Source organism: Bos grunniens, chromosome 16, assembly GCF_055505025.1.
Source record: "Bos grunniens cultivar Pamir isolate PY7600 chromosome 16, Bosgru_T2T1.0, whole genome shotgun sequence".
NCBI classification, from domain to species: domain Eukaryota; kingdom Metazoa; phylum Chordata; class Mammalia; order Artiodactyla; family Bovidae; genus Bos; species Bos grunniens.
Genome location: NC_141180.1, coordinates 33,855,412 through 33,880,190, shown reverse-complemented (window position 1 = coordinate 33,880,190; position 24,779 = coordinate 33,855,412). Strand labels below are relative to the sequence as shown.

Sequence of the window (24,779 nt, the reverse complement as noted above, 5' to 3'; positions counted from 1 at the left end):
ATCCACCGTCCACCCACTCAGTCATCCACCCTCTACTCATCTATCCCCCCATGCCCAGCTTTCCCACCCCGCCTCCCTCTTTCCATATCTCGGTCCTTCCTCTCTCCCCTTTATCCATCCGGCCGTTCATCTTTCTGTCCATCCACATACCTTTCTGCTTCCATTCCTCCTTCCTTCCTCCCATCCTTCTTTCCTTTTGCTTGTCTTCAATCCATGTCTTCACTCCATTTTTTCTTTTCTTTCTGGCTGCACATAGTCATAGTGAAAGTCACTTATTTGTGTCCAACTCTGCGACCCCATGGACTATACAGTCCATGGAATTCTCCAGGCCAGAATATTGGAGTGGGTAGCCTTTTCCTTCTCCACGGGATCTTCCCAACCCAGGGATTGAACCCAGGTCTCCTGCACTGCGGGTGGATTCTTTACCAGCTGAGCCACCAGGGAAGCCCAAGAATACTGGAGTGGTACCTTATCGCTTCTCCAGCTGATCTTCCTGACCCAGGAATCCAACCGGGGTCTCCTGCATTGCAGGCTATCAGGGAAGTCCTGCACAATGGCTTGTTCTTAGTTTCCTGATTAGGGACTGAAGGAGAGCCCTAGTCAGTGAAAGTGCAGAGTCCTAACCACTGGATCCCCAGGAATTTTCCCTCTTTGCTCTTCAGTCATTCTGTTCACCCTGTCTGTCCATCGCCATCCATTCATCCATCTATTGAGTGCCGGGACAGCCTGCGGTGGAGATGGGTTGTGCATGGGGAGTGGGGACACGGCCCTCCGTGACTGCCTCTGCCCCCTCCCCAGTCGATGATGGCGATGGCTATGAGACGGACCACCAGGACTACTGTGAGGTGTGCCAGCAGGGTGGGGAGATCATTCTGTGTGACACCTGCCCGAGGGCCTACCACCTCGTCTGTCTGGATCCCGAGCTGGAGAAAGCTCCTGAGGGCAAGTGGAGCTGTCCCCACTGTGTAAGCCCTTGGCAGACGCCGGGGGTGGGGGTTTTGTCAGTCCTGGTCTTCCAGACCCCTGCATGGTCTTCTCCGGGCAGAACATGGGGCGGTTGCGAGTGTGAGGGAGGGTTGCACCATGGTGGAGGGGGCGTCCTGGCCCAGGGTGCCTCCACCTGGACTCCCCCCTCTTCCAGGAGAAGGAAGGGATCCAGTGGGAGCCGAAGGACGACGACGACGACGAGGACGAGGGCGGCTGCGAGGAGGAGGAGGACGACCACATGGAGTTCTGCCGCGTGTGCAAGGACGGCGGCGAGCTGCTCTGCTGCGACGCCTGCCCCTCTTCCTACCACCTGCACTGCCTCAACCCGCCGCTGCCCGAGATCCCAAACGGTGAATGGCTCTGCCCGCGCTGTACTGTGAGTGTTACGCCGGCCCGCGCCGAACGCCCCGCCCCCGACAAGTCTAGGTCCCTCCTGCGGCAAGGCCCCGCTCACAAAGGTCCCACCCATCAAGGCCCCGCCTCCATCAATCCAGGCCACGCCCACCATGGCCTTCGCCCAGGCCGCTCCAGCCCCCTTCAGCCCCCACCCATCTAGGCCCCGCCCCAGCAGGCCCTGGCCACCAAGGCTCCTCCGCTGGCCACCCACCAGCTCTGAGCTCCCAGCCTGCCAAGGCCTCGACCCGCCCCCGCCCGCCCAGGTCCCGCCCACAAGGCGTCTCCCCATTCTGGCCCCGCCCCATTGTCCATCTGCTCAGTCCCAAGCCCTCTCCAGTCGCCTCAAGTCCCGCCCGTCGCCTCACCTAGGCCTGCGCCGCTTCTCAATTCCCATTAAACTCGCTGGAAACAGCTATGAAAAGAGAGGTGGTCATAAACCTGCCACTGCCCATAAACAGCCACTGTTTACTAGGCATCTCTCTAATGCTTACTGAGTTTTCAAGTACCAGGCCTTTGTTATTTTCATTTTTAGATGAGAAAACTGAGGCTCAGGGAGATAAAGTGATTTGCCCAAGGTCACACAAGGTCTCTTGGGCTGGAGCCTCGGTTTCAGCAGGGAGAGAGCACCCCTCCAGTCACTATAGGTGTTTGAAGGTGTCCATGCTCTGAGATGTCCCCAGCCCACCCCCAGTGCTGGATACTCCACCCTGTGGGCTGGGCCAGCCCTTGGTCACCCCATGTGCATCTGGGCTTCCGTTGTGCGTGTGTGTGTATGTGTGTGCATGTGTGTGTGTGCAGACACACATTGCCTCATCTGCCCGCACGGCATGGGCAGGCTCCTGAGGACAGGGTGGTGTCTTGGAGTCACTGTGGTGCTGTCTGACTTGGGGAGCAGAGCAGCCTGTTGGAGGGAGCCTCGGGGTGGGGACCTGAAGCTAAGCCCTGAACCTGGGGACCTTCCTCTGTTCACAGTGTCCCCCACTGAAGGGCAAAGTCCAGCGGATCCTGCACTGGCGGTGGACAGAGCCCCCAGCCCCCTTCATGGTGGGGCTGCCGGGGCCTGACGTGGACCCTGGTGTACCCCCGCCCAAGCCCCTGGAGGGCATCCCAGAGAGAGAGTTCTTCGTCAAGTGGGCTGGGCTCTCCTACTGGCACTGCTCCTGGGTGAAGGAGCTCCAGGTGAGGTACCTGGGCAGGTGCGGCTGTGCTTAGGACATGAGGTGCTCTGGCCAGCTCCCTGAGTGAGAGACATTGTTGGGCGCTGGGGAGGGGGAGGAAGAAGGTGAGGATTGTCCTGCCTGGAACTCAGGCTGGGGGCTGGGGGGATGGGGGAGGAGCTGGGTTGGGGGGACACCAGGGGTCATGGCCATCTGCCTTCCTTAACCTCTGTCCCCTCCGCAAGCAGCTGGAGCTCTACCACACAGTGATGTATCGCAACTACCAAAGAAAGAACGACATGGATGAGCCACCGCCCTTTGACTATGGCTCTGGCGACGAGGACGGCAAGAGCGAGAAGAGGAAGAACAAGGACCCTCTCTATGCCAAGATGGAGGAGCGCTTCTACCGCTACGGCATCAAGCCCGAGTGGATGATGATCCACCGCATCCTGAACCACAGGTGTGTGCCTGGCGCATGAGCTGCACTGGACACGCGGCCCCTTCAGTCTGTTAAATGGGCACAGGACCACATACGGGTGTGGTGGGGGCAGGAGGGGAGGCTGAGGACACCCACTGCTGGTGATTTGACCATCCAGCTGGAGGGGTTTTCACACACATGGGTACATGTATGCACCCGTGTTTACACTTGCATATGCACATGTTACACTCATGTAGAACAGTTCCTAAGTCATATGTATAAAAGGGCAACTTGACGAATGGCCTGTGAAACTTGCAGACGGGACACTTGGGGGGCTGGGACCCTTGTGCTCCTAGGCCTCTGCTTGATACCTGTGGGAGGGTCCGGGGGACCACAACGGGCCTGAGCTGTGGGTGTGGGTACACGTTTGCTCCTCTTTATAACACAGCTATCACCACTGAGTGCCATCTACCCAAGAGGTAGGCCTTTTACCTCTACCTTTGTGTTTGTGGACACCATCAAGGTTAAGTCACTTGCCCAAAGTCACACAGCCAACAGGCAGGGGTGCTTGGATTGGAACCCAGTTCTTCCCTGATGGCAGGACTTGTTTTCTTGGCCACTATTCCAAGTTCCAGTGCCCTTGATAGTCCTTCACCGAGCAATCAAAAATTCCCTATGTACCAGTGGTCAGAGGCTGCAGAGACCAGACAAAAAGACCAAGGCAGAAGGCCTCCAAGAGTTTGGCTTTGGTTTTGTGGGTGGTGGGAGCTCTTGCTGATTCTTGAGCTCAGGTGGCTGACAGGTGGGCACAGGGTAGGATCCATGGAGGCTCTGTCTCAGAGTGACTTGGGGTCCAACAGACCGCATGTGTCCTGAAGGCAGGAGCTGGGTAGAGCAGAGCTTCAGAACCTGAGTCTTCCACTCAGATCCCAACGCTGGCTCCCATTTTCTGGGCTCTGAGCCTCTGTGTTAATTTTTTATTTATTGATTTGAGTGTGCTGGGACTTTAGCTGTGGCATGTGCAATCTTACTTGCACATGTGTGTGACCTAGTTCCCCAGATCAGATCAGATCAGTTGCTCAGTCGTGTCCAACTCTTTGCGACCCCATGAATCGCAGCAAGCCAGGCCTCCCTGTCCATCACCAACTCCCGGAGTTCACTCAGACTCATGTCCATCGAGTCGGTGATGCCATCCAGCCATCTCATCCTCTGTCATCCCTTCTCCTCCTGCCCCCAATCCCTCCCAGCATCAGAGTCTTTTCCGATGAGTCAACTCTTCGCATGAGGTGGCCAAAGTACTGGAGTTTCAGCTTTAGTATCATTCCTTTCAAAGAAATCCCAGGGCTGATCTCCTTCAGAATGGACTGGTTGGATCTCCTTGCAGTCCACGGGACTCTCAAGAGTCTTCTCCAACACCACAGTTCAAAAGCATCAATTCTTTGGCACTCAGCCTTCTTCACAGTCCAACTCTCACATCCATACATGACCACAGGAAAAACCATAGCCTTGACTAGACAGACCTTTGTTGGCAAAGTAATGTCTCTGCTTTTGAATATGCTATCTAGGTTGGTCATAACTTTCCTTCCAAGGAGTAAGCGTCTTTTAATTTCATGGCTGCAGTCACCATCTGCAGTGATTTTGGAGCCCAGAAAAATAAAGTCTGACACTGTTTCCACTGTTTGCCCATCTATTTCCCATGAAGTGATGGGACCGGATGCCATGATCTTCGTTTTCTGAATGTTGAGCTTTAAGCCAACTTTTTCACTCTCCACTTTCACTTTCATCAAGAGGCTTTTTAGTTCCTCTCCACTTTCTGCCATAAGGGTGGTGTCATCTGCATATCTGAGGTTATTGATATTTCTCCTGGCAGTCTTGATTCCAGCTTGTGTTTCTGCCAGTCCAGCGTTTCTCATGATGTACTCTGCATATAAGTTAAATAAATAGGGTGACAATATACAGCCCTGATGTACTCCTTTTCCTGTTTGGAACCAGTCTGTTGTTCCATGTCTGGTTCTAACTGTTGCTTCCTGACCTGCATACAAATTTCTCAAGAGGCAGATCAAGTGGTCTGGTATTTCCATCTCTTTCAGAATTTTCCACAGTTTATTGTGATCCACACAGTCAAAGGCTTTGGCATAGTCAAGAAAGCAGAAATAGATGTTTTTCTGGAACTCTCTTGCTTTTTCCATGATCCAGCGGATGTTGGCAATTTGATCTCTGGTTCCTCTGCCTTTTCTAAAACCAGCTTGAACATCAGGAAGTTCACGGTTCACATATTGCTGAAGCCTGGCTTGGAGAATTTTGAGCATTACTTTACTAGCATGTGAGATGAGTGCAATTGTGCGGTAGTTTGAGCATTCTTTGGCATTGCCTTTCTTTGGGATTGGAATGAAAACTGACCTTTTCCAGTCCTGTGGCCACTGCCGAGTTTTCCACATTTGCTGGCATATTGAGTGCAGCACTTTCACAGCATCATCTTTCAGGATTTGAAGGAGCTCAACTGGAATTCCATCACCTCCACTAGCTTTGTTCGTAATGATGCTTTCTAAGGCCCACTTGACTTCACATTCCAGGATGTCTGGCTCTAGGTGAGTGATCACACCATCGTGATTATCTGGGTCGTGAAGATCTTTTTTGTACAGTTCTGTGTATTCTTGCCATCTCTTCTTAATATCTTCTGCTTCTATTAGGTCCATACCATTTCTGTCCTTTATCGAGCCCATCTTTGCATGAAATGTTCCTGTGATATCTCTGATTTTCTTGAAGAGATCTCTAGTCTTTCCCATTCTGTTGTTTTCCTCTATTTCTTTGCATTGATCGCTGAAGAAGGCTTTCTTATCTCTTCTTGCTATTCTTTGGAACTCTGCATTCAGATGTTTATATCTTTCCTTTTCTCCTTTGCTTTTTACTTCTCTTCTTTTCACAGTTATTTGTAAGGCCTCCCCAGACAGCCATTTTGCTTTTTTGCATTTCTTTTCCATGGGGATGGTCTTGATCCCTGTCTCCTATACAATGTCACGAACCTCATTCCATAGTTCATTAGGCACTCTATTAGATGTAGGCCCTTAAATGTATTTCTCACTTCCACTGTATAATCATAAGGGATTTGATTTAGGTCATACCTGAATGGTCTAGTGGTTTTCCCTACTTTCTTCAATTTAAGTCTGAATTTGGCAATAAGGAATTCATGGTCTGAGCCACAGTCAGCTCCTGGTCTTGTTTTTGCTGACTGTATAGAGCTTCTCCATCTTTGGCTGCAAAGAATATAATCAGTCTGATTTCGGTGTTGACCATCTGGTGATGTCCATGTGTAGAGTCTTCTCTTGTGTTGTTGGAAGAGGGTGTTTGTTATGACCAGTGCATTTTCTTGGCAAAACTCTATTAGTCTTTGCCCTGCTTCATTCCATATTCCAAGGCTAAATTTGCCTGTTACTCCAGGTGTTTCTTGACTTCCTACTTTTGCATTCCAGTCCCCTATAATGAAAAGGACATCTTTTTTGGGTGTTAGTTCTAAAAGGTCTTGTAGGTCTTCATAGAGCTGTTCAACTTCAGCTTCTTCAGCGTTACTGGTTGGGGCATAGACTTGGATTACTGTGATATTGAATGGTTTGCCTTGGAAATGAACAGAGATCATTCTGTCGTTTAGGGATCAAACCTGGCCCCGCTGGTTGGAAAACTAGAAGTCTTGGGAGTGTGGAGTCTTAGCACCTGGACAACCAGGGAAGTCCCATGTGCCTCTGTGTTTCTAATGGGAAATGGGACCCTACCCTGTGCCCGCCTGTCAGCCACCGCTGGTTCTCAGGCACCTGAGCTCAACAATCAGCAACCAACCCCACAGGCTGCTGTGGGGGCTCAAGGAGGATGCCAGTGCCTGATAACAGGGCCATCAGGAAGCAGCGGTGGGGAGTGTGGGAGAATTTGAAAAAACCACCCTCTTGATTATGAAATGCTTCCTCCTCCCATCCCCTGCCCTCACTGACAGTGACTTGAGGCCCCTCCACCGCTGAACTGATCCACAATTTTTTACCTTTATTAAATTGCATGTTCAAAACGTAAATGCCGATTTTTCTCCCTGCCTCCAAAGTGGGGCAGGTGAATTTCCTCCAAATATATTACCTGAACGGGGTCTGAATAACAACCGCTCATTTATTAAAGAAAAAAAAAGCCATTGGTTTCCATGGTGACTGGGGATTGGTACCTCTCTGTGTGTGGTCCCCAGGCCTAGCCACTGCCATCTGGGGGAGCCCTGGCGCCCTCACCCTGCAGTGCCGCCGGCTTGGTTGCTCAGTGCACTTGTGTTGGGTGGGAGATCCTTAGGAGCTGTATTCAAGCTGCAGTGTGTAACAGGCTTCTCTGGCGCACCCTCTCTGTGCTGCTGGCTGGGCTGCCAGGTCCCCGGGGGTCTTTGGGAGAGGACAACCCACTGGAGGAATCATATCCTTCTCTACTTAGTGGGGATGGGCCCTGGACTGGGATGGGCACCCCTCCAGTCTTTGGGAGTTCTTTTTTCCTTTTCAAACTTTTTATTTTGTACTGGGGGTAGAGCCAGTTAACACTGTTGTGACAGTTTCAGGTGAACATCTTAGAGACTCGATCTTACATAGACATGTATCCATTCTCCCCCAAACTCCCCTTTCATCTAGGCTGGCACATAACATTGAGCAGAGTTCCCTGTGCTGTACAGTAGGTCCTTGTTGGCTATCTATTTTAAATATAGCGATTTGTACATGTCCATCCTGAACTCCCTATAACTTGGAAGTTTTTAAAAAAACTTACTATTTTGGGCATGCTGGGTCTTTGTTGCCGTGCTTGGGCTTTCTCTAGTTGTGGTGGGCGGGGGCTGCCGTCTGGTTTGGGTGTGCTGGCTTCTCGTGGTGCTGGATTCTTTTGTTTCGGGGCATAAGCTCTAGGGTGCATGGGCTCAGCAGTTGCAGCACACAGGCTTAGTTGCCCAATGGCATATGGAATCTTCTTGGATCAGGGAAGGAACCCATGTCCCCTGCACTGGTAGGTGGATTCTCAACCATTAGACCACCAGGGAAGTTTCTCCTTGGGACTTCTTAAGCAAAAAAACAAAGGTCTATGGTCAGGGGAGAACCATCTGACTCAGCAGTCAAGAATTCTAGAGGAGTCCTCATGACGGAGTGGGACTCCCAGCCACAGAGGATGGGGAGGACACTGGATTTGCTCCTCTGCTAGCCTGGGGGACCCAGATATCCCTCTGCTTTGCCACTCACCCCGTGCCCTCCTACCTCCTTCCCACTAGCTGTGTGGCCCTTGGGAGTCCCTGCCTGGTGCTGTCCTCCTGGCTGGGGCTCCCAGGAGACCCGTGAGGGTGAGAGGCTTTGCATCCTGCGAGGTGCCCTCCTTGGTGCCCGGATGACCCGCCCTCTTCCATCTGTTTACCGTGTTGCAGCTTCGATAAAAAGGGGGACGTACATTACCTAATCAAGTGGAAAGACCTGCCCTACGACCAGTGCACCTGGGAGATTGACGAAATTGACATCCCCTACTACGACAGCCTGAAGCAGGCCTACTGGGGCCACAGGTGCGCTACGCTGGGGCCCCTGGGTGGAGCCTCCCGCCTTCCCAATGGCCTGAGCTCTGCTCTCTCATCCCGTCCTTTTCCTCAGGGAGCTGATGCTGGGAGAGGATGCCAGGCTGCCCAAGAGGCTGGTCAAGAAGGGCAAGAAGCTGAAGGATGACAAACAGGAGAAGCCCCCGGACACACCCATTGTGGATGTGAGTGGGAAGGGGTCACAGGGTGGGGTTGCCACCCAGGCTGGGCCTTGGAGGAGGGCAAGGTCTCTGGAGAACTCTGCCATGGGTCTGTGCACCTGGAGCCGTGCCCATGTGGGAGGGGGTGCTGCGGCTCAGCCCACTCCTGCCAGGTACCTGGTGGGACAGGGATGAGGGGACCCAGCTTTCCCCGCAGGGGAGACTCACACCCTGGGGTCCTGGTCCCCAGCATCCTGTAGAGTGGCAGCTCCCAGGGGACAGAGAGATTTGAAGGATGGGTCGGGTCTTGGTGCACAAACTGGGGAGCAGATAGTCTCTTCTCAGAGCAGTCTATGAACTTGTGTTCTTTTAGATGAGTGAATTCCAAATATTCCTTTATTACTTATTTATTTGGCTGTACTGCGTGGTATGTGGGATCTTAAATTCTCCAACTAGCAATCGAACCCGCGCTTCCTGCAGTGGAATCGTGGAGTCTTAACCACTGGATCACCAGAGAAGTCTCTGTAATTCCAAGTCTTTAAATCAAAAAGTGCCCCTCACTTCAGGAGTACAGCAGCTGATTTGCTAATTACACACCATTCTTATCAGTTCAGGGGGAGGAGACCCAGGACTTACCTGGGAACTTTGAGCCTATGGGGAGTGGAAGGTTGGCTTTTATTCCTTTAGCAAACCTCTCTGGGATGTTTGCTAGTACCTGGCCCTGGGAGGCAAAGCCCTACCCACCTGTTCCATGAAGTGCTCATCTTCCAGGGGCTCATGGAAGGTCCAAACACAAATGGGGATTTGGCTTGGGTCTGAGATGCAGGGTAAGGTGAGTGGGTCTGATACATCAGGGGGACTTCATGGGGATGACAGCCTTGAGCTGTAGACTAAGAGGCACAAAGAGGGTGATGTTCGGGATCAGGCACCCTGGGCAAGCATCAAATGGATGTTGGCTCAGTGCCTGCTGTGTCCGAATAGGACCAGTATGGTGACCACAAGCTGGGCTCAAAATCAGAGAATGCAACCATTGGGAAACTGCCCTGATAAATGTATGGGGCCACCCTGGGAGAGCATGTGGGAACATCTAAGCCAAGCCTGGAGTCAGGGAAGACTTCCTGGAGGCAGAGGCATTCCATCTGAGGCCTGAAGGATGAATAAGTTAGCAGGGACAAGAGGAGTGGGAAGAGTATTCCAGGCATAAAGAATCATCCAGGCAAGGTTGGTGGACCTTGGTGGCCCAGGATCCAGGGTACGTCTGAACCTCTGCTTTTTCTGCAGCCCACGGTCAAGTTTGACAAACAACCATGGTACATTGACTCCACGGGCGGCACGCTGCACCCGTACCAGCTGGAGGGCCTTAACTGGCTGCGCTTCTCCTGGGCCCAGGGCACCGACACCATCCTGGCCGACGAGATGGGTCTGGGCAAGACTGTGCAGACCATCGTCTTCCTCTACTCCCTGTACAAGGAGGTTCGAGGGTTGGGCGGGGCGGCCGGGGAAGCGGTGGCTGGTGTGGGCTGTGGCTGGGTAGCCTCAGCGCCTCCGTCTCCCTCCCCAGGGGCACTCCAAAGGGCCCTACCTGGTCAGTGCGCCCCTATCCACCATCATCAACTGGGAACGTGAGTTCGAGATGTGGGCCCCTGACTTCTACGTGGTCACCTACACGGGGGACAAGGAGAGCCGCTCTGTGATCCGGGAGAACGAGTTTTCCTTTGAGGACAATGCCATTCGGAGTGGGAAGAAGGTGTTCCGGATGAAGGTGAGCACCCCTCCCCCTGGGAAGGACTCTGCACAGGAGCCCAGTCTGCCCTGGGGCGGGGGTGCACAAGGGTTCTGCAGTTTATCTGGGGTCTCTTCTTTTGGGCTCTAGTGGAGGCAGCGGCTGGCGAAGAGTTGCTTTTAAGGCAGGATTACCTGCTGTATTTGTGTCCTGGGGCTGCAGTAGCACAGAGTGGAGCGGGGCAGAGAATAACACTCACCCTCTCACTGTTCTGGAGGCCAGGAGTCTGAGACCCAGCAGGCAGGGTCCTGCTCCCTCAGAAGCTCTGTGGGTGGACCCTTCCGCATCTCCTCCAGCATCTGGTGGCTCTTCCTTGGCCGTCCTTGCTTTGCAGCTCCATCTCTTTGGTTTCTGCCTCTGTTGTCATGTGGCTGTCTCCCTGAGTGTGTCTGTGTCTCCTCTGCTTTTTTAAATTTAATTTTAGTTTATTATTATTTTTGGTGGCGCTGGATCTTTGTTGCTGCACCGGCTTTTCTCTAGTTGTGGCAAGCAGGGGCTACTCTCTAGTTGCGGTGTGTGGACTTCTCGTTGCGGTGGCTTCTCGTTGCAGAGCTCTAGGGTGCTCGGACTCAGTCGTTGTGGTGCACAGGGTCAGTTGCTCTGTGGGATCTTCCCAGATCAGGGATCAAACCCGTGTCTCCTGCATTGGTAGGAGGATTCTTTACCACTGAGCCACCAGGGAAGTTCTCTCTCTTTTTTAAAATTTGTTTTTGGTCATGCTGCATTGCATGTAGGATCTTAGTTCCCCAACCAGGGATGGAACCTATGCCCCATGCCGTGGAAGCTCAGGATCTTAACCACTGGACCACCAGGAAAGTCCCAAGATTCCGCATTTCTGACGAAGTCCCAGATGGTGTGCACACTTCTGGTCCTCAGGCTGCACTCTGAGAAGCGAGGACACGGAGCGCTCAGTGCTTCTTGCAGCTGGCACATGGGGGCCCTTGGGCAGCCATGGCACTCACTCTAGCTGCAGTGCTGGGACCATCCCCAACCTCCCCAAGGGTTCTCACCTTGGCTTTCTCCATCCTCTAGGAACAACTGTGACCCTGGGAGATGCCCAGTAACTTTTATTTGGCTGCGCTGTGAAGCTTGCAGGATCTTAGTTCCCTGACCCGGGCCATAGCAGTGAAAGCACTGAGTCCTAACCACTGGAAAGTGAAAGGGAAAGTATTAGTTGCTCAGTCGTGTCCAATTTTTTGTGACCACGTGGACTATAGCCTGCCAGGCTCCTCTCTCCATGGGATCCTCCAGGCAAGAATGGAGTGGGTAGCCATTCCCTTTTCCAAGGAATCTTTCTGACCCAGGGGTCAAACCTGGGTCTCCTGCATCGCGGGCAGATTCTTTACTGTTTGAGCCACTAGGGAAGCCCTTAACCACTGGACTGCCAGGGAATTCTCAATACCCATTTGTTTAATGAGGGTGATAAGCTCAAATGGTTCCAGAAACAACTTCTCTCTGAGCTCACATCGGGCTCGTGCGATGGGCTGGGCGCTTTGCTGATTTAGTTGTTTAACTTATTGTCTTTTAAAAAAATTGTGGTAAAATACACATAACTTAAAATTTATCATCTTCACCATTTTTACAAGTACAGTTCAGGGACACCAAATACATTCACACTTCTCTGCAGCCATCACTCCATCATCTCCTGAGCACTACTTCATCTTGTAAAACTGAAACCCTGTCCCTGTTAGATACTGACTACCTCCAGCTCCTGGCAGCCTCGTCCTTTTGGTCTCTGGCTTTGATTATTCTCAGTACCTCGTGTAAGTGGAATCATACCGTATTTGTCCTTTGTGTCTGGCTCATTTCACTCAGCACCTTGTGGCATGTGTCAGGTTTTCAAGATTGGATAACATTCCGCTGCATGTGTATGAATGGACCACTCAGCCCATGGACACTTGGGTGTTTCCACCTTTTGGTGCTTGTGAATAATGCTATGAACATGGGTGTGCAAACATATTCATTCAAGTGCCTGCTTTCACTTCTTCTGGGTCTATACCCAGAAGTGGAATTGCAGGATGGTACAGTAATTCTATGTGTAATTTTGTTTGTTTCTATTTTTTAAAATTTTATTGGAGTATGGTTGATTTACAATGTTATGTTAGTTTCAGGCATACAATTATGTGAATCAACTATACATATACCTATATCCCCTCTTTTTTTAGATTAGTTTTTCATATAGGTCATTACAAAGCATTGAGTAGAGTTCCCTGTGCTACACAGTATGTTCTTATGGTCTATCTAATACATAGTGTGTATATATGTCAATTCCAATCTTTCAATTTAGCCCTCCCCCATTTCCCCCCTGGAAACAGGTTTGTTTTTTACATCTGTGACTCTGTTTCTCTTTTGTAAAAAAAAGTTTATGCAGTTTTCAAAAATTCCACATATAAGCAGTCGTTATCTTTGCCTTACTTCTCTCAATATGACAATCTCTAGGTCCATCCATGTTGCTGAAAATGGCATTATTTTGTTCTTTTCTTATGGCTAAGTAATAATATTCCATTGTATATATGTATGACATCATTTTTATCCATGCCTCTGCTGATGGAAACGTAGGTTTATTCCATGTCTTGGCTATTGTAAATAGTGCTACAGTGAACACTGGGGTACATGTATCTGTTCAAATTATGATTTTCTCCTAATCCATGGCCAGGAGTGGGATTGCTGAATTATATGGTAGCTCTGATTTAGTTTTTAAAGGAACCTCCATACTGTTCTCCATGGGCTTCCCAAGGTGGCGCTAGTGGTAAAGGACCCGCCTGACAATGCAGGAAAAGGAAGATAGAATGTCTAACTTTTTGAGGCACATACTTAGCTCTTTTAATTCTTGTGGCATTCTTCCCAAATACAGTATTGCTCCCTTTTTACAGGTGAGGAGACTGAGGCTTGGGGAGGTTAATTAACTCGACCAAGGTCTAGCTCAAAATAGCAGTTGTTGATGTTTAGTTGCTAAGTCATGTCCAACTCTTTTTCGAACCCATAGACTGTAGCCCACCAGGCTCCTCTGTGCATGGGATTTCCCAGGCAAGAATACTGGAGTGGGTTGCCATTTCCTTCTCCAGGGGATCTTCCCAACCTAGGGATCAAACCCCTGTCTCTTGCTTGGCAGGGATGAGTGCAAACTGCCTACAGGCTCCCCTCTGCTCCTCTGATCTCTGGGGACAGTGCTCTGGGCCTCAGCTGACCCCCTTGACTTGGTGGCCCGTGACTTCCTCTCAGTCTCTAGGCTCCCTGAGCTCTCTGGGGGTCCTGTCCACACTCCTTTTGGCTCTTTTGTCTCTGGAGACCTTGATCCACTGCCCTCCCAGCTCTCCTCCCAAACACTCCCGTTTCCCTCCAGAAAGAAGTGCAGATCAAATTCCACGTCCTTCTCACCTCCTATGAGCTCATCACCATCGACCAGGCCATCCTGGGCTCCATCGAGTGGGCCTGCCTCGTGGTGGATGAGGCCCACCGGCTCAAGAACAACCAGTCCAAGGTAGGAGGTGCTGAGCACTGGCCCCTGGAGCTGTCTGGGTGGGCTGGCCACCCTGTGCCCCCTGACGGGCCCCCTGTTCCCCTCTAAGTTCTTTAGGGTCTTGAACAGCTACAAGATCGATTATAAGCTGCTGCTGACAGGGACCCCCCTTCAGAACAACCTGGAAGAACTGTTCCACCTCCTCAACTTCCTGACTCCAGAGAGGTTCAAGTGAGTCAGGGGGGCTGGCCGGGGAGGTGGAGTGAGGGCAGCCAGGGAAGGGGCGTCAGTGCCTGTCTGGCTCTGGGGCTGCTCACTGGGCCTCAGTTTGCCCATCAGTAAAATGGGAGTGTTAGCAGTGCACTGGCACACGCTGAGCGCTTGGGGAACACCCACTGCTGCTCAGCCTGCGATTTTTCTTCGGCTCTAACCCAGAAGACCTCGAGGGTCCTCCTTGGTGCCTGTCCCTCCACCATACCCCAGATTATCCCTGTCCCTCCACAAAGACCTGAGTGATCACATCAGCGACAGTGCTGGGAGGCTAAAGGCTGGGGGTGATGGTGGAAATGGGGGTGAAGATGGAGCCCCAGCCTCCTTGCTTACCTACCGCCATGTTCCTGCTTGGAAAGGGGATTCAGGGTGAAAAATGCTGATTTTGGAATCAGGAGATATAGCTTCAAGGGAAGGCTGGACTGTATAACCATGGGCACCCATCAGCCTCAGTTTCCTTCTCTGTAATGTGGGTAAGAGTCCTAGAGACTGCACGTCCAGGACGGCTTTGAGGACAGAAAGATAGCGTACGTGGCTGAGACAGCTGCAATGTGTGGAGGTGACCTAGGCTTAGATGGAGACTAGAAGGACACTGAGAGCAAGGCCTGTGCTTTCTGGCCCACCAGCCAGCTGGCCTGCCTTCTGACCCTCTGGCAGGTGGCAGGGGGCTGGTTGGCCTTCTCCCTACCCCAGTCCTGGCTCCCTCTACAGAGGGCTTTGGCCTCCTCCAGGCTGTCATTGCATTTTTTTCTTGCAGCAACCTGGAGGGCTTCCTGGAGGAGTTTGCTGACATCTCCAAGGAAGACCAGATCAAGAAGCTGCACGACCTGTTGGGGCCGCACATGCTGAGGCGGCTCAAGGCTGATGTGTTCAAGAACATGCCGGCAAAGACTGAGCTGATTGTCCGCGTGGAGTTGAGCCAAATGCAGAAGTGAGCGGCCTGCCCTGGGTCCCCTGGGCCTGTCTTCTGCCAGAAGGGCCTGAGTGGGCCTTCCTGGCCCATTGCCTGGGATGGGTGAAACAGCCTTTGGCCTCGCCCTTGCCTCCACTCAACTTTTGCATAAGCTTCCTTCTTGGGGTCTCCTCTCAGATTTCACTGATCAGTCCTGTCCCCCAGTAACTTGCTGGGTGATGCCAGGCCTGTGGCTTCACCTCTTGGGGCTCCCCTTGGTCTCTCTGCAACTGTGCTTGGCTGCCAGGCCCCAGCCTCCCTGCAGACCAGAGTGTCGTCTCAGAGGCTGGCATGGCCAGGTGCGTGCAGACTGCCTTTCCTCCTTGCTCTGTGACAGGAAGTACTACAAGTTCATCCTCACGCGGAACTTCGAGGCACTGAACTCCAAGGGGGGTGGGAACCAGGTGTCACTGCTTAACATCATGATGGACCTGAAGAAGTGCTGCAACCACCCCTACCTCTTCCCTGTGGCTGCTGTGGTAGGTCCCCATGGCCACTGTGGTAGGTCCCCTGTGGCCACTGTGGGAGGTCCCCCGTGGCCACTGTGGGAGGTCCCCCATGGCCACTATGGGAGGTCCCCTGTGGCTGCCGCTGTGGGAGGTCCCCCGTGGCCACTGTGATAGGTCCCCCGTGGCCGCAGTGGGAGGTCCCCCATGGCCACTGTGGGAGGTCCCCCGTGGCCCCTGTGGGAGGTCCCCGTGGCTGCTGTGGGAGGTCCCCGTGGCTGCTGTGGGAGGTCCCCTGTTGGCTGCCGCTGTGGTAGGTCCCTTGTGGCTGTTGTGGTAGGTCCCTGTGGCCACCTTGGGAGGTCCCCTATGGCTGCTGTGGTGGGTCCCCTGTGGCTGCCACTCTGGCCACCATGATAGGGGCCCTTGACCACCACTGTGAGTGCCTGAGGCTGCCATGTTTGGGGCCTGAGATCATGGTACATGCATGTGGCTGCTGTTGGGGGTTTTCTGTGGCCCTCGTGGCAAGTGATCATGGCTGCCATGGTGCCCCTGGCTGCTGGGATAGGTGCTCAAGCCTTCAGCCTCCAATCCTCCCCGAGTATGAAGACTGGGAGGTGATACAGGTCCCCATTGTGCCAGAAGTTTCTGTAAACCTACCTCCGTCCAGTGCTCGGGCAGGCCCTCTCCTTTCCTGGGCCCCTATGTGTGACCATAAAGTGATAGGCAACACTGTATGTAAGAGTTCCTTACAGCCTGAGGGACCCCAGGCCAGGTATCCGAGGGATGACTTGGCTGCACTCAGTCACTGAGGGAGTCAGGGAGGCAGGCCTGGGTGGTGATTGTGATGTGCAGTCCTAGATGAGAGACCAGAGCCCCGGTTAGACACCTGGCCCCAGCCTTGTGGTCTCAGGACCATCAGTGGTCCTCTTGGAGCCCTGGGTTTATCCTCTATAAAATGAGGACAATGATAGCATCTCTCAAAAGAGTGAGAACCAGATGAGAAAGCCCATGTTCGGTGCCTACATGAAGAGCCTGGGACAATGGTACTTATTACCCTCACAGCTGTTCTGGTTCTAGTTTAAACCCTACACAGTTTATACCTCCCCACACCCCCACCTCACCCCCAAACAGGAAGAGCAATGCTGAGTTAAGCGTGGCGGCTATGCTGTGGGTGATGCAGACTCGGGCAACCCCAGGCTGCTCTCACCACTCTGGCCCAGCAGAGCCTTTGAGCTGAGGGTCTTCCCAGCTGGGAGGCTGGGTTGGCCTTCCCTGGATGTGCCCTGCAGGACTGCAGAGGCCAGGCTAGAACCTTGTTGAGAAGGTCAGCTTGCCTCCAGACTGTCATCCATCCATCCACCTATGTCTGGGGTCTTGGTGGAGTGCCAGCAGCGGGAGACAGAGGCCAGGGCTGGCGAGTCTGAGCCCTGCCTGGGGACACAGTGCAGGGAGCATCTGTGTGGCCTGCTCGTATGTTCCTGCAGAGGCTGGCCTGACCTGGGCTTGGACTTGGTGCTCAGTTCATTGTTGGACCCTCATCCCCCCCGGCCCCTGCCACCTCCCAGACTTCTTTGGTGGAGAGCCAGAGAGAAAAGGGGAGCCCCCACAAGACCCCACCTTGTGCTGTGTCTGCAGGAGGCCCCCGTCCTGCCCAATGGCTCCTATGATGGCAGCTCTCTGGTCAAGTCTTCAGGGAAGCTCATGCTGCTACAGAAGATGCTCAAGAAACTGCGGGATGAAGGGCACCGTGTGCTCATCTTCTCCCAGGTAAGCCGCCTGCAGGTGTCTGACTGGCTTCTCCACCTCTCGCAGCCCATGCTAGTTGAGGGTGCAAGCTGCCTGCAGACCTCAGGGCCTGATGCTATCTCCATGTGGGTTGTGTGTCAAAAGTCACTCCTCCAGGCCTTGGCATGATGCAACCAAGGAGAGCTGGCTGGGTTCCAAGTTCAAGACACTTAGGGCACATTGGCCGTGGGGACCAGTGTCCTCCCCACTACTTGACCCTCCGGCCTGCTCCTGCTGGAGCTTCTGTTCAGGCTGGGACAACAGCCCTCACCCTTCACCCCTGCAGCCCCACTTCCCATGAACCAACCCAAGGTGGGGCCCCTTGGGTTGGTTCACAAGGAGCCCTGTGTTGGGTTAGTTCGGGGAAGTCCTCTCTGAAGCTTGATCCTGAAGTTGCACTTAGAGCATTGCTTTGGAGGTGGTCAGAGGGCAGGGCTGTCTAGCCTCAGAGATTTGATCATCAGTGCACTTGTTCCTTTGTCCTTTTGCACTTGTCGTATGTCAGGCTCTGTGCTAGCCACAGGGGTCCAGCTCTTGTTCTTAAGACACAGTCTAGAGTGTGAGATGGAGGTAGACACATGTCTGTGACAGGAGTCAGTGATGCTCCTCAAGCCTGGTGTGAAAAATGCTGCCTGATGGTTGGACTGAGCCAGGTCCATTGCTCAAACCAGAGACTAAGATGTGGCTCCTCTGTGTACTCTGGGTAAAAGTCTGCTGGTGACACCAGCCCTTGATCCCACTAGGGGCCTGCAGCAGGCCGAGGGATCTGGGGAAAGCAGATCAAGCCTGTGACTGTAGGCTGGCCTGGACAATGGATCCAGAATCCCCTGTGTTCTGTTCAGTCACTCAGTCGTGTCCGATTCTTTGTGACCCCATGGACTGTAGCCTGCCAGGCTCCTCTGTACATGGGATTCTCCAGGTAAGAATACTGGAGTGGGTTTCCATGCCCTCCTCCAGAGGATCTTCCCAACCCAGGTATCGAACCCAAGTCTCCTGCATTGCAGGTGGATTCTTTACTGTCTGAGCCACCAGGAAAGCCCATGAATACTGGAGTGGGAAGCCTGTCCCTTCTCTAGGGTATCTTCCTGACCTAGGACTTGAACCAGGGTCTCCTGCATTGCAGGTGGATTCTTTATCAGCTGAGCTACCAGGGAAGCCTCCAGAATCCTCTAGTCCCCTGCTAACATAAGACATGATTCTGAACTGACGTCTTGAGGGACCAAGTAGGGAGAACTGCACAATTTCTAGAAGTTTGCACAAAGAGAAAGTGACAGAGACAGGGCCCTGACATCCAGAACGAGCCTGCAGGGGGAATTCCCTGGCGGTCTAGTGGTTATAACTCCTCACCTTCACTGCCAAGGTCCTGGGTTCAATCCCTGGTTGGGGTACTAAGATACCACAAACAGTGTGACATGAGCAAAACTCCCACCAAAACAAAAGAAACTCCAATAAAATAAATAAGCACAAGCAGCAAGAAATGAAACAAGAATAACCTAACTAGCAAAAGTGTTAGTTGCTCAGTTTTGTCCAACTTTTTGCAACCCCATGGACTATAGCCTACTAGGCTCCTCTATCCATGGAATTCTCCAGGCAAGAATACTGGAGTGGGAAACCATTCCCTTCTCCAGGGGATCTTTCTTACCCAGGGATGGAACCTGCTTCTCCTGCATTGGCAGGCAGGTTCTTTACCACTGAGCGACCAGGAAAGCCCCTAACCAGGGAAAGGATCTGCTTAAAATGAAAACAAAACATTTTAACAGATTAGATAAACTCTCAACACTGTTGAAGAGAACACTGATGAATGAGAACCTGGCATTGAGGAATTTTCCCAGAATGCAGCACATAAAGACAAAGATAAAAATGAGACATTGCATGGAAAACACCTTGAGAGGCTCTAGTAACTAACTATTCAATATGTATCCATAATAGGAATTGCAGAAAAAGAACTAGAGAAAATGGTAAAGAAGTTAGATTTAACTAGAGTCTGTAGACCTAGAGAAAGACATGTGGTCTCAGGTCTGAAGCACACTCTGGAGTACCAAGAAATATAAATGAAAACATAAATATGAAAGGAAGCCCTAGGCACATTGTAGGGAAAATGCTGCACTTTTCAGATCTTGTACCTACACAGGAATGACAATTAGACTGTCCTTAGATTTTATCAGCAATAGAAGTGGCAAAAAAAAAAAAAAAAGGCAATATCTTCATTATACTATGGGAAAATTGCAACTGATAATTTTATGTCTAGCTAAACTATCTTTCAGGATTGATTATGGAGGATTATGGGAGCTCAGAAGGACCTGCCTTTCTCTTCTCATAGGGAGGAGTGAAATCAGGGAAGATATCACAGAGGAGGTGCTGTTTGAGTCCCCTAGACAGTAAGGGGGTGGGAAGAAAGTCCAGGTAATCTGGGAGGTTGTGGGATACAGAGGAAGCATTGGGATATGAAGGCCCAATGGACTGGCACCAATCTGGCAAGCCTAGAATGCCAAGAGGAGGATTTGGGACTTTACTCTGAGGGGTGACAGCAGGGTGGCACATGATCTGAGCTGTGTCTTAGGCAGAAGGCTGTGGGGCTGGTGTGGGGGATGTGGTGGCTCTGGGGGTTGAGGTTGGAAACTGCATTTTTCTTCAGAGAATGGTCCCAAGTCAGGCCTGCCTGGGTCCCACCTGTCTCCCCACTCAGTAGGTTGCTCTGTCTCTCCCCATCTGTCATGAGGTCCCTGCCCATGACAGGGATCCCTATGGGGGTCCCTCCTCTGTGGCAGCCCCTCAGGAATACCATGTCCCCTGCAGATGACCAAGATGCTGGACCTCCTGGAGGACTTCCTGGAGTATGAGGGCTACAAGTATGAGCGGATTGACGGTGGCATCACGGGGGGCCTTCGGCAAGAAGCAATTGACAGATTCAATGGTACCCAACCTTACCCAGGGCTTCTTGATGGGGACCCCTGTCTGTCTCTCCTCCCAGGCCAGGATCTTAGCCAGACCACCCAATTTATGGTCAGGTTAGCTACTCCTCAAACAGCTGAAGAAAGCAGTCTTGTCCTTAGGTCCTAGTAGCTGGTAAAAAGAATTCATCCCATGGAACTTTCCAGGGGCCTGCTTGGGTGTTTAGAACTCAGAAATTAGGAGGAGGGCAAAAGGGGAGGAAAATTCCTCTGTTACTAAATGAAGCTGGTGCGGAGGGACTGGCCAGCACCCCTGGGATTCTGATACTGACACTAGCTAAGACTGCAGTTACGAGCAGGGCTGGACAGGGCCTGTCCCCGCAACAGAGGCTGCTGCAAGGAGGGACAGAGCTGAGCAGCACTGCCCTAGGGGAAGGACAGAGGAAAGGGCAGGGCCACCCCAGCTCAAACTGTCTCCCTGGTGATGCTGGGAGGCTGGGAGCTGGCTCCAGAGTGGAGGGAACGTCTGACATGGTCCAGCACCTCTTTAGTGGGAGGTTTTCAGAAAGAGATGGAGTGGTCTTGTGCTGCTTCCTGCTTTCCACCCTCAGAGCAGGTCTTGGGCCCTGTGGCCCCCAAACCCAAAGCAGCAACTCCTATTGCCCACTCATGTCAGAGGTAAGGTGAGTATGGTTTCAGGATGTAGACGTGGTCCCAGGGCACATGGCAGTGGGAAGCATCAGGTGGATCCGGGACCTGTGTGCAGCTCAAGCAGGTGCCATGGTCAGTCCCAGGTCATTTAATGAAGGGCCCGGATGGGCCTGAGACCCAGCTGTCTTGGGGCAGTGGGGACTGACCAGAGGGCTGGCCCACGCCCTGGAGCTGTGACCCTGAGTGTTCAGTGGTCACTCTGACAGCATCGCATGTGGTAGCTGGGAGGGCATGAAGGATGAGCTCTGCTGACCTCCCAGGGGCCTCACCTTCAGGGGCTCTGCTGGTCTTTGCTGGCTGTTTGTAGTTTCTCCTTTGCCCCTCTGGGCTTTGAAAATCAGTTCATTCTCATTTTATCTTCCTCCTGTTGGGTCAGGGCTCGGAGCATAGCTGTGGGCTATTTGGGGCTCAGGTGGGCTGCCCTGTCTCTGCTCCATGCCCAGGGGCCCCAGGCCTCTTCTGGCTGCCCCAAGCATAGCTGAGGCCGTTGTGGCCTGAGATGGGGTCACAGTTCCTGCCCTCTCCCCGTGATCTCCCCTGTGCCCTCCTGTCTGCCACGCCCTTGTCTCCCATCCCACCTCTCTGGGTATGCCCCTCACTCACCCTACTGGGCACCCGCCTCTCTTCCTCAGCCCCTGGGGCCCAGCAGTTCTGCTTCCTCCTTTCGACCCGGGCAGGTGGCCTGGGGATCAACCTGGCCACCGCAGACACGGTCATCATCTACGACTCGGACTGGAACCCGCACAATGACATCCAGGTGTGTGGCCCCAACACCAGACCCCTCTCAGAGGGTCCCTTGCTGCCCCCGGCTCTGTGGGTGTTCCCTCTCCCCCACTCCCAGACTGTCTCAGGGCTTTACCTCCGCCTGGACCCACCTCGTAGAGTCCCAGCCCCAAGGGCCACCTGGAAGGTGAGCCCCCCACCATTGTACAAAAGAGGAAACAGCCCAGGGAGGGGAGGGGACATGTCCAAGAACATGCAGCACTCCGTGTGAACATGACCCCTGTTCTGTCCCATTACTCTTAGGATGAAGGCCATGGAGGGAGTCAGGATGAGGGGTACCGGGACCCAGAGGGGGCCAGTTTGGGAACAACAGGAAAATAGAGGGGACAAGGCCTTTGGAGGTGGGGGGAGGAAGAGGCACTGGTGGAGGGGGCACTGGAGCTGGTGAGGAAGGGTGGGAGGGTTAAGGGGTGTAGGAGCAGAGACACACTCTGCTGTCTCCTGCCCACCCTTCTTGGGACAGGACCAGGCACATACACACATTATACTCTTAGGGCACACATACAAACTCATGTCTCACGCACACGCATGTGCACCTGTGTGCAGTTGCATACACAGACCTTATTACACTGGGCCATTCATGTGGATGCCTGATGCACAGAGCCTCAAACCTGTCCTCATGTCACACCTGTCCTTGCAGGGTAGCTATGCCTCTCCAACAGGTGGGCTCACAGCCCCGCTAGTGGTCACTCCCAGGGAGATGCAGCCCCCACCTTGGCATGAGTGCCATCAGCACCCTGTGTGGCTTCACTACATCAAGTGCACTGGCCACACTGCCCCTCACACCTACCCCTGCACACCTGTGATCACACTGAGTTACCCCTGCACAGGCACCCACGCCTGTACTAGACCACACACAGTAAGGTTGGGAGTGCAGGTGCCCTGGTGCACATACATCTCCATGGGCCGTCACACAGCCCATTCCATGCAGAGGGTGCTCGTGAGCTCATTCGCATGCCTCCCCCTGCCCCCACCCCCTGGTGCCTGGCCCTGGGCCCCCAGTCCTCTGTTGAACCACGGGTGCTAAGCTACAGGTTGTCCCCAGGCCTTCAGCCGCGCCCACCGCATTGGGCAGAACAAGAAGGTGATGATCTACCGCTTTGTGACGCGGGCCTCAGTGGAGGAGCGCATCACGCAGGTGGCCAAGCGCAAGATGATGCTCACCCACCTGGTGGTGCGACCTGGCCTGGGCTCCAAGTCTGGCTCCATGACCAAGCAGGAGCTGGATGACATCCTCAAATTTGGCACGGAGGAGCTCTTCAAGGATGACGTGGAGGGTGGGTGTCCTGGGTGCTGGGCATGGTGGGGGGTAGCCCTGCTTGAGACACTCCCCTCCCAGGGCACCCCCAGTTCCCAGTCCCTCCTCCTCCTGCTCCCCACTCCTGGCCAAGATGGGCAGGGCCAGGGTGGCATCTCTGGTGCTACCCCCCAGCCCTGCAGCTCCCCATCCCCGTGTCCTACAGGCATGATGTCTCAGGGCCAGAGACCAGCCACGCCCATCCCTGATGTCCAGTCCTCCAAAGGGGGAGCCTTGGCCGCCAGCGCCAAGAAAAAGCATGGCAGCACTCCGCCAGGTAGGGCCCTCCCAGCCCAGCCCCTGTACCCTGGACGGCTGTTCCCGGAAGGAAGTGGGCCCCCAAACCCATTTTGTCAGGTTCCCTTGCGTGCTCCCCTTGGGTGCCTGCGGACCTGAGATGGAGGGGCCGAGGGGCTGTGACAATACAGGTTCCTCTCTATGGTCACTTACTCTTCAGCTGCAGCCCCTGGCGGGGACCGGGAAGCACCATTGTCTGGAACCTGCTCTGGTGGGGGGGGGGTCCCCTGAATCTGCATCCTGGCTGCCCTCAGGTGACAACAAGGACGTGGAGGATAGCAGTGTGATCCACTATGACGATGCGGCCATCTCCAAGCTGCTGGACCGGAACCAGGATGCCACGGACGACACGGAGCTCCAGAACATGAATGAATATCTGAGCTCCTTCAAGGTGGCGCAGTACGTGGTGCGCGAGGAGGATGGCGTGGTAAGCCCCGCCCCTCCGCGGCCCCGCCCTCACCCCGTTAGGAGTTCTCCATTTAAGAAACTCTGGCTCCTGGGTCTCTCCTGAGTGGCTCCTCTCCTTACCTCTCAACTTCCACCGCCCTACGCGCAGACCGTGGGTGCTAATTATTCTAAGTGCAACTTTTCCTTTTGAAACTGGGAGCCTCCTAAGGGCAGGGGTGGCGCTTATTCAATTCTGTATCTCAGTGCCTGGCACAAGGCCAGGGCATACTTGTAGCATGAATGAATGGTTGCGTGAATTACTGAGACAGGAGCCTGAAGAGGAAGGCCAGCTGGGGCTGGGGTGATCGGGGAGGGCTACCTGGAGTAGGCAGGCTTTCCAGTTCTCCTTGAGCCCCTAGAGGGTGAGCCGAGGTAGAGGCAGTGAGGCCTCCGCGGGGACGGAGATGCCCGCCGGCCCCGCCCTCACCGCGTCCCCGGCCCCGCGCCCTCAGGAGGAAGTGGAACGGGAGATCATCAAGCAGGAGGAGAACGTGGACCCCGACTACTGGGAGAAGCTGCTGCGGCACCACTACGAGCAGCAGCAGGAGGACCTGGCGCGCAACCTGGGCAAGGGCAAGCGCATCCGCAAGCAGGTCAACTACAACGACGCCTCCCAGGAGGACCAGGGTGCGTGTCTGGTGGGCAGGATCCTGCTGGCGGGGAGGACATCCCTGTGGCAGGAATTCCCGGGGCGGGAGAGAGTGGGAGCCGTGTGGAGTGGCTGAGCCGGGAGACGGTTGGAAGGCTTCTTGGAGAAGTGGGGCAGGTAGCTGGTGTGGGGTGTTGGGTTTTGCGGGGAACGAGATGGGTAGTGACTCAGTGACTTCACTGCTAGTGGTTTTAGTCAAGCCTCAGTTTCTCTATCTGTTAAATAGGGCCGTTGATGGTTTAAGGCCTGAGAATGTAGCGTGAGGTTGTAAGGTTGTTAAGGGAGCTGATAGGAAGTGCACTGTGGCTGTTTTCATCATCACTGTTATT

The 24,779-nt window shown here is 53.6% G+C and overlaps 1 protein-coding gene across 4 annotated transcripts in view; it reads left to right on the top strand.

Annotated features, from left to right (window-relative positions):
• Nucleotides 1-24,779, top strand: part of CHD5 (chromodomain helicase DNA binding protein 5) — a 68,996-nt gene that overhangs the window by 26,091 nt on the left and 18,126 nt on the right. For all 4 annotated transcript variants that reach the window (XM_086344153.1, XM_086344152.1, XM_086344151.1 and 1 more), the window contains exons 8-26: nucleotides 799-965; nucleotides 1,142-1,363; nucleotides 2,356-2,562; nucleotides 2,789-3,000; nucleotides 8,375-8,506; nucleotides 8,592-8,700; nucleotides 9,958-10,149; nucleotides 10,238-10,438; nucleotides 13,803-13,940; nucleotides 14,029-14,150; nucleotides 14,947-15,120; nucleotides 15,479-15,620; nucleotides 17,226-17,357; nucleotides 20,172-20,289; nucleotides 21,610-21,734; nucleotides 22,806-23,037; nucleotides 23,224-23,334; nucleotides 23,609-23,781; nucleotides 24,254-24,428. In XM_086344153.1, the coding sequence (XP_086200279.1) occupies nucleotides 799-965; nucleotides 1,142-1,363; nucleotides 2,356-2,562; nucleotides 2,789-3,000; nucleotides 8,375-8,506; nucleotides 8,592-8,700; nucleotides 9,958-10,149; nucleotides 10,238-10,438; nucleotides 13,803-13,940; nucleotides 14,029-14,150; nucleotides 14,947-15,120; nucleotides 15,479-15,620; nucleotides 17,226-17,357; nucleotides 20,172-20,289; nucleotides 21,610-21,734; nucleotides 22,806-23,037; nucleotides 23,224-23,334; nucleotides 23,609-23,781; nucleotides 24,254-24,428 (3,084 nt within the window). The remainder of the gene's footprint in view (nucleotides 1-798; nucleotides 966-1,141; nucleotides 1,364-2,355; nucleotides 2,563-2,788; nucleotides 3,001-8,374; nucleotides 8,507-8,591; nucleotides 8,701-9,957; nucleotides 10,150-10,237; nucleotides 10,439-13,802; nucleotides 13,941-14,028; nucleotides 14,151-14,946; nucleotides 15,121-15,478; nucleotides 15,621-17,225; nucleotides 17,358-20,171; nucleotides 20,290-21,609; nucleotides 21,735-22,805; nucleotides 23,038-23,223; nucleotides 23,335-23,608; nucleotides 23,782-24,253; nucleotides 24,429-24,779) is intronic.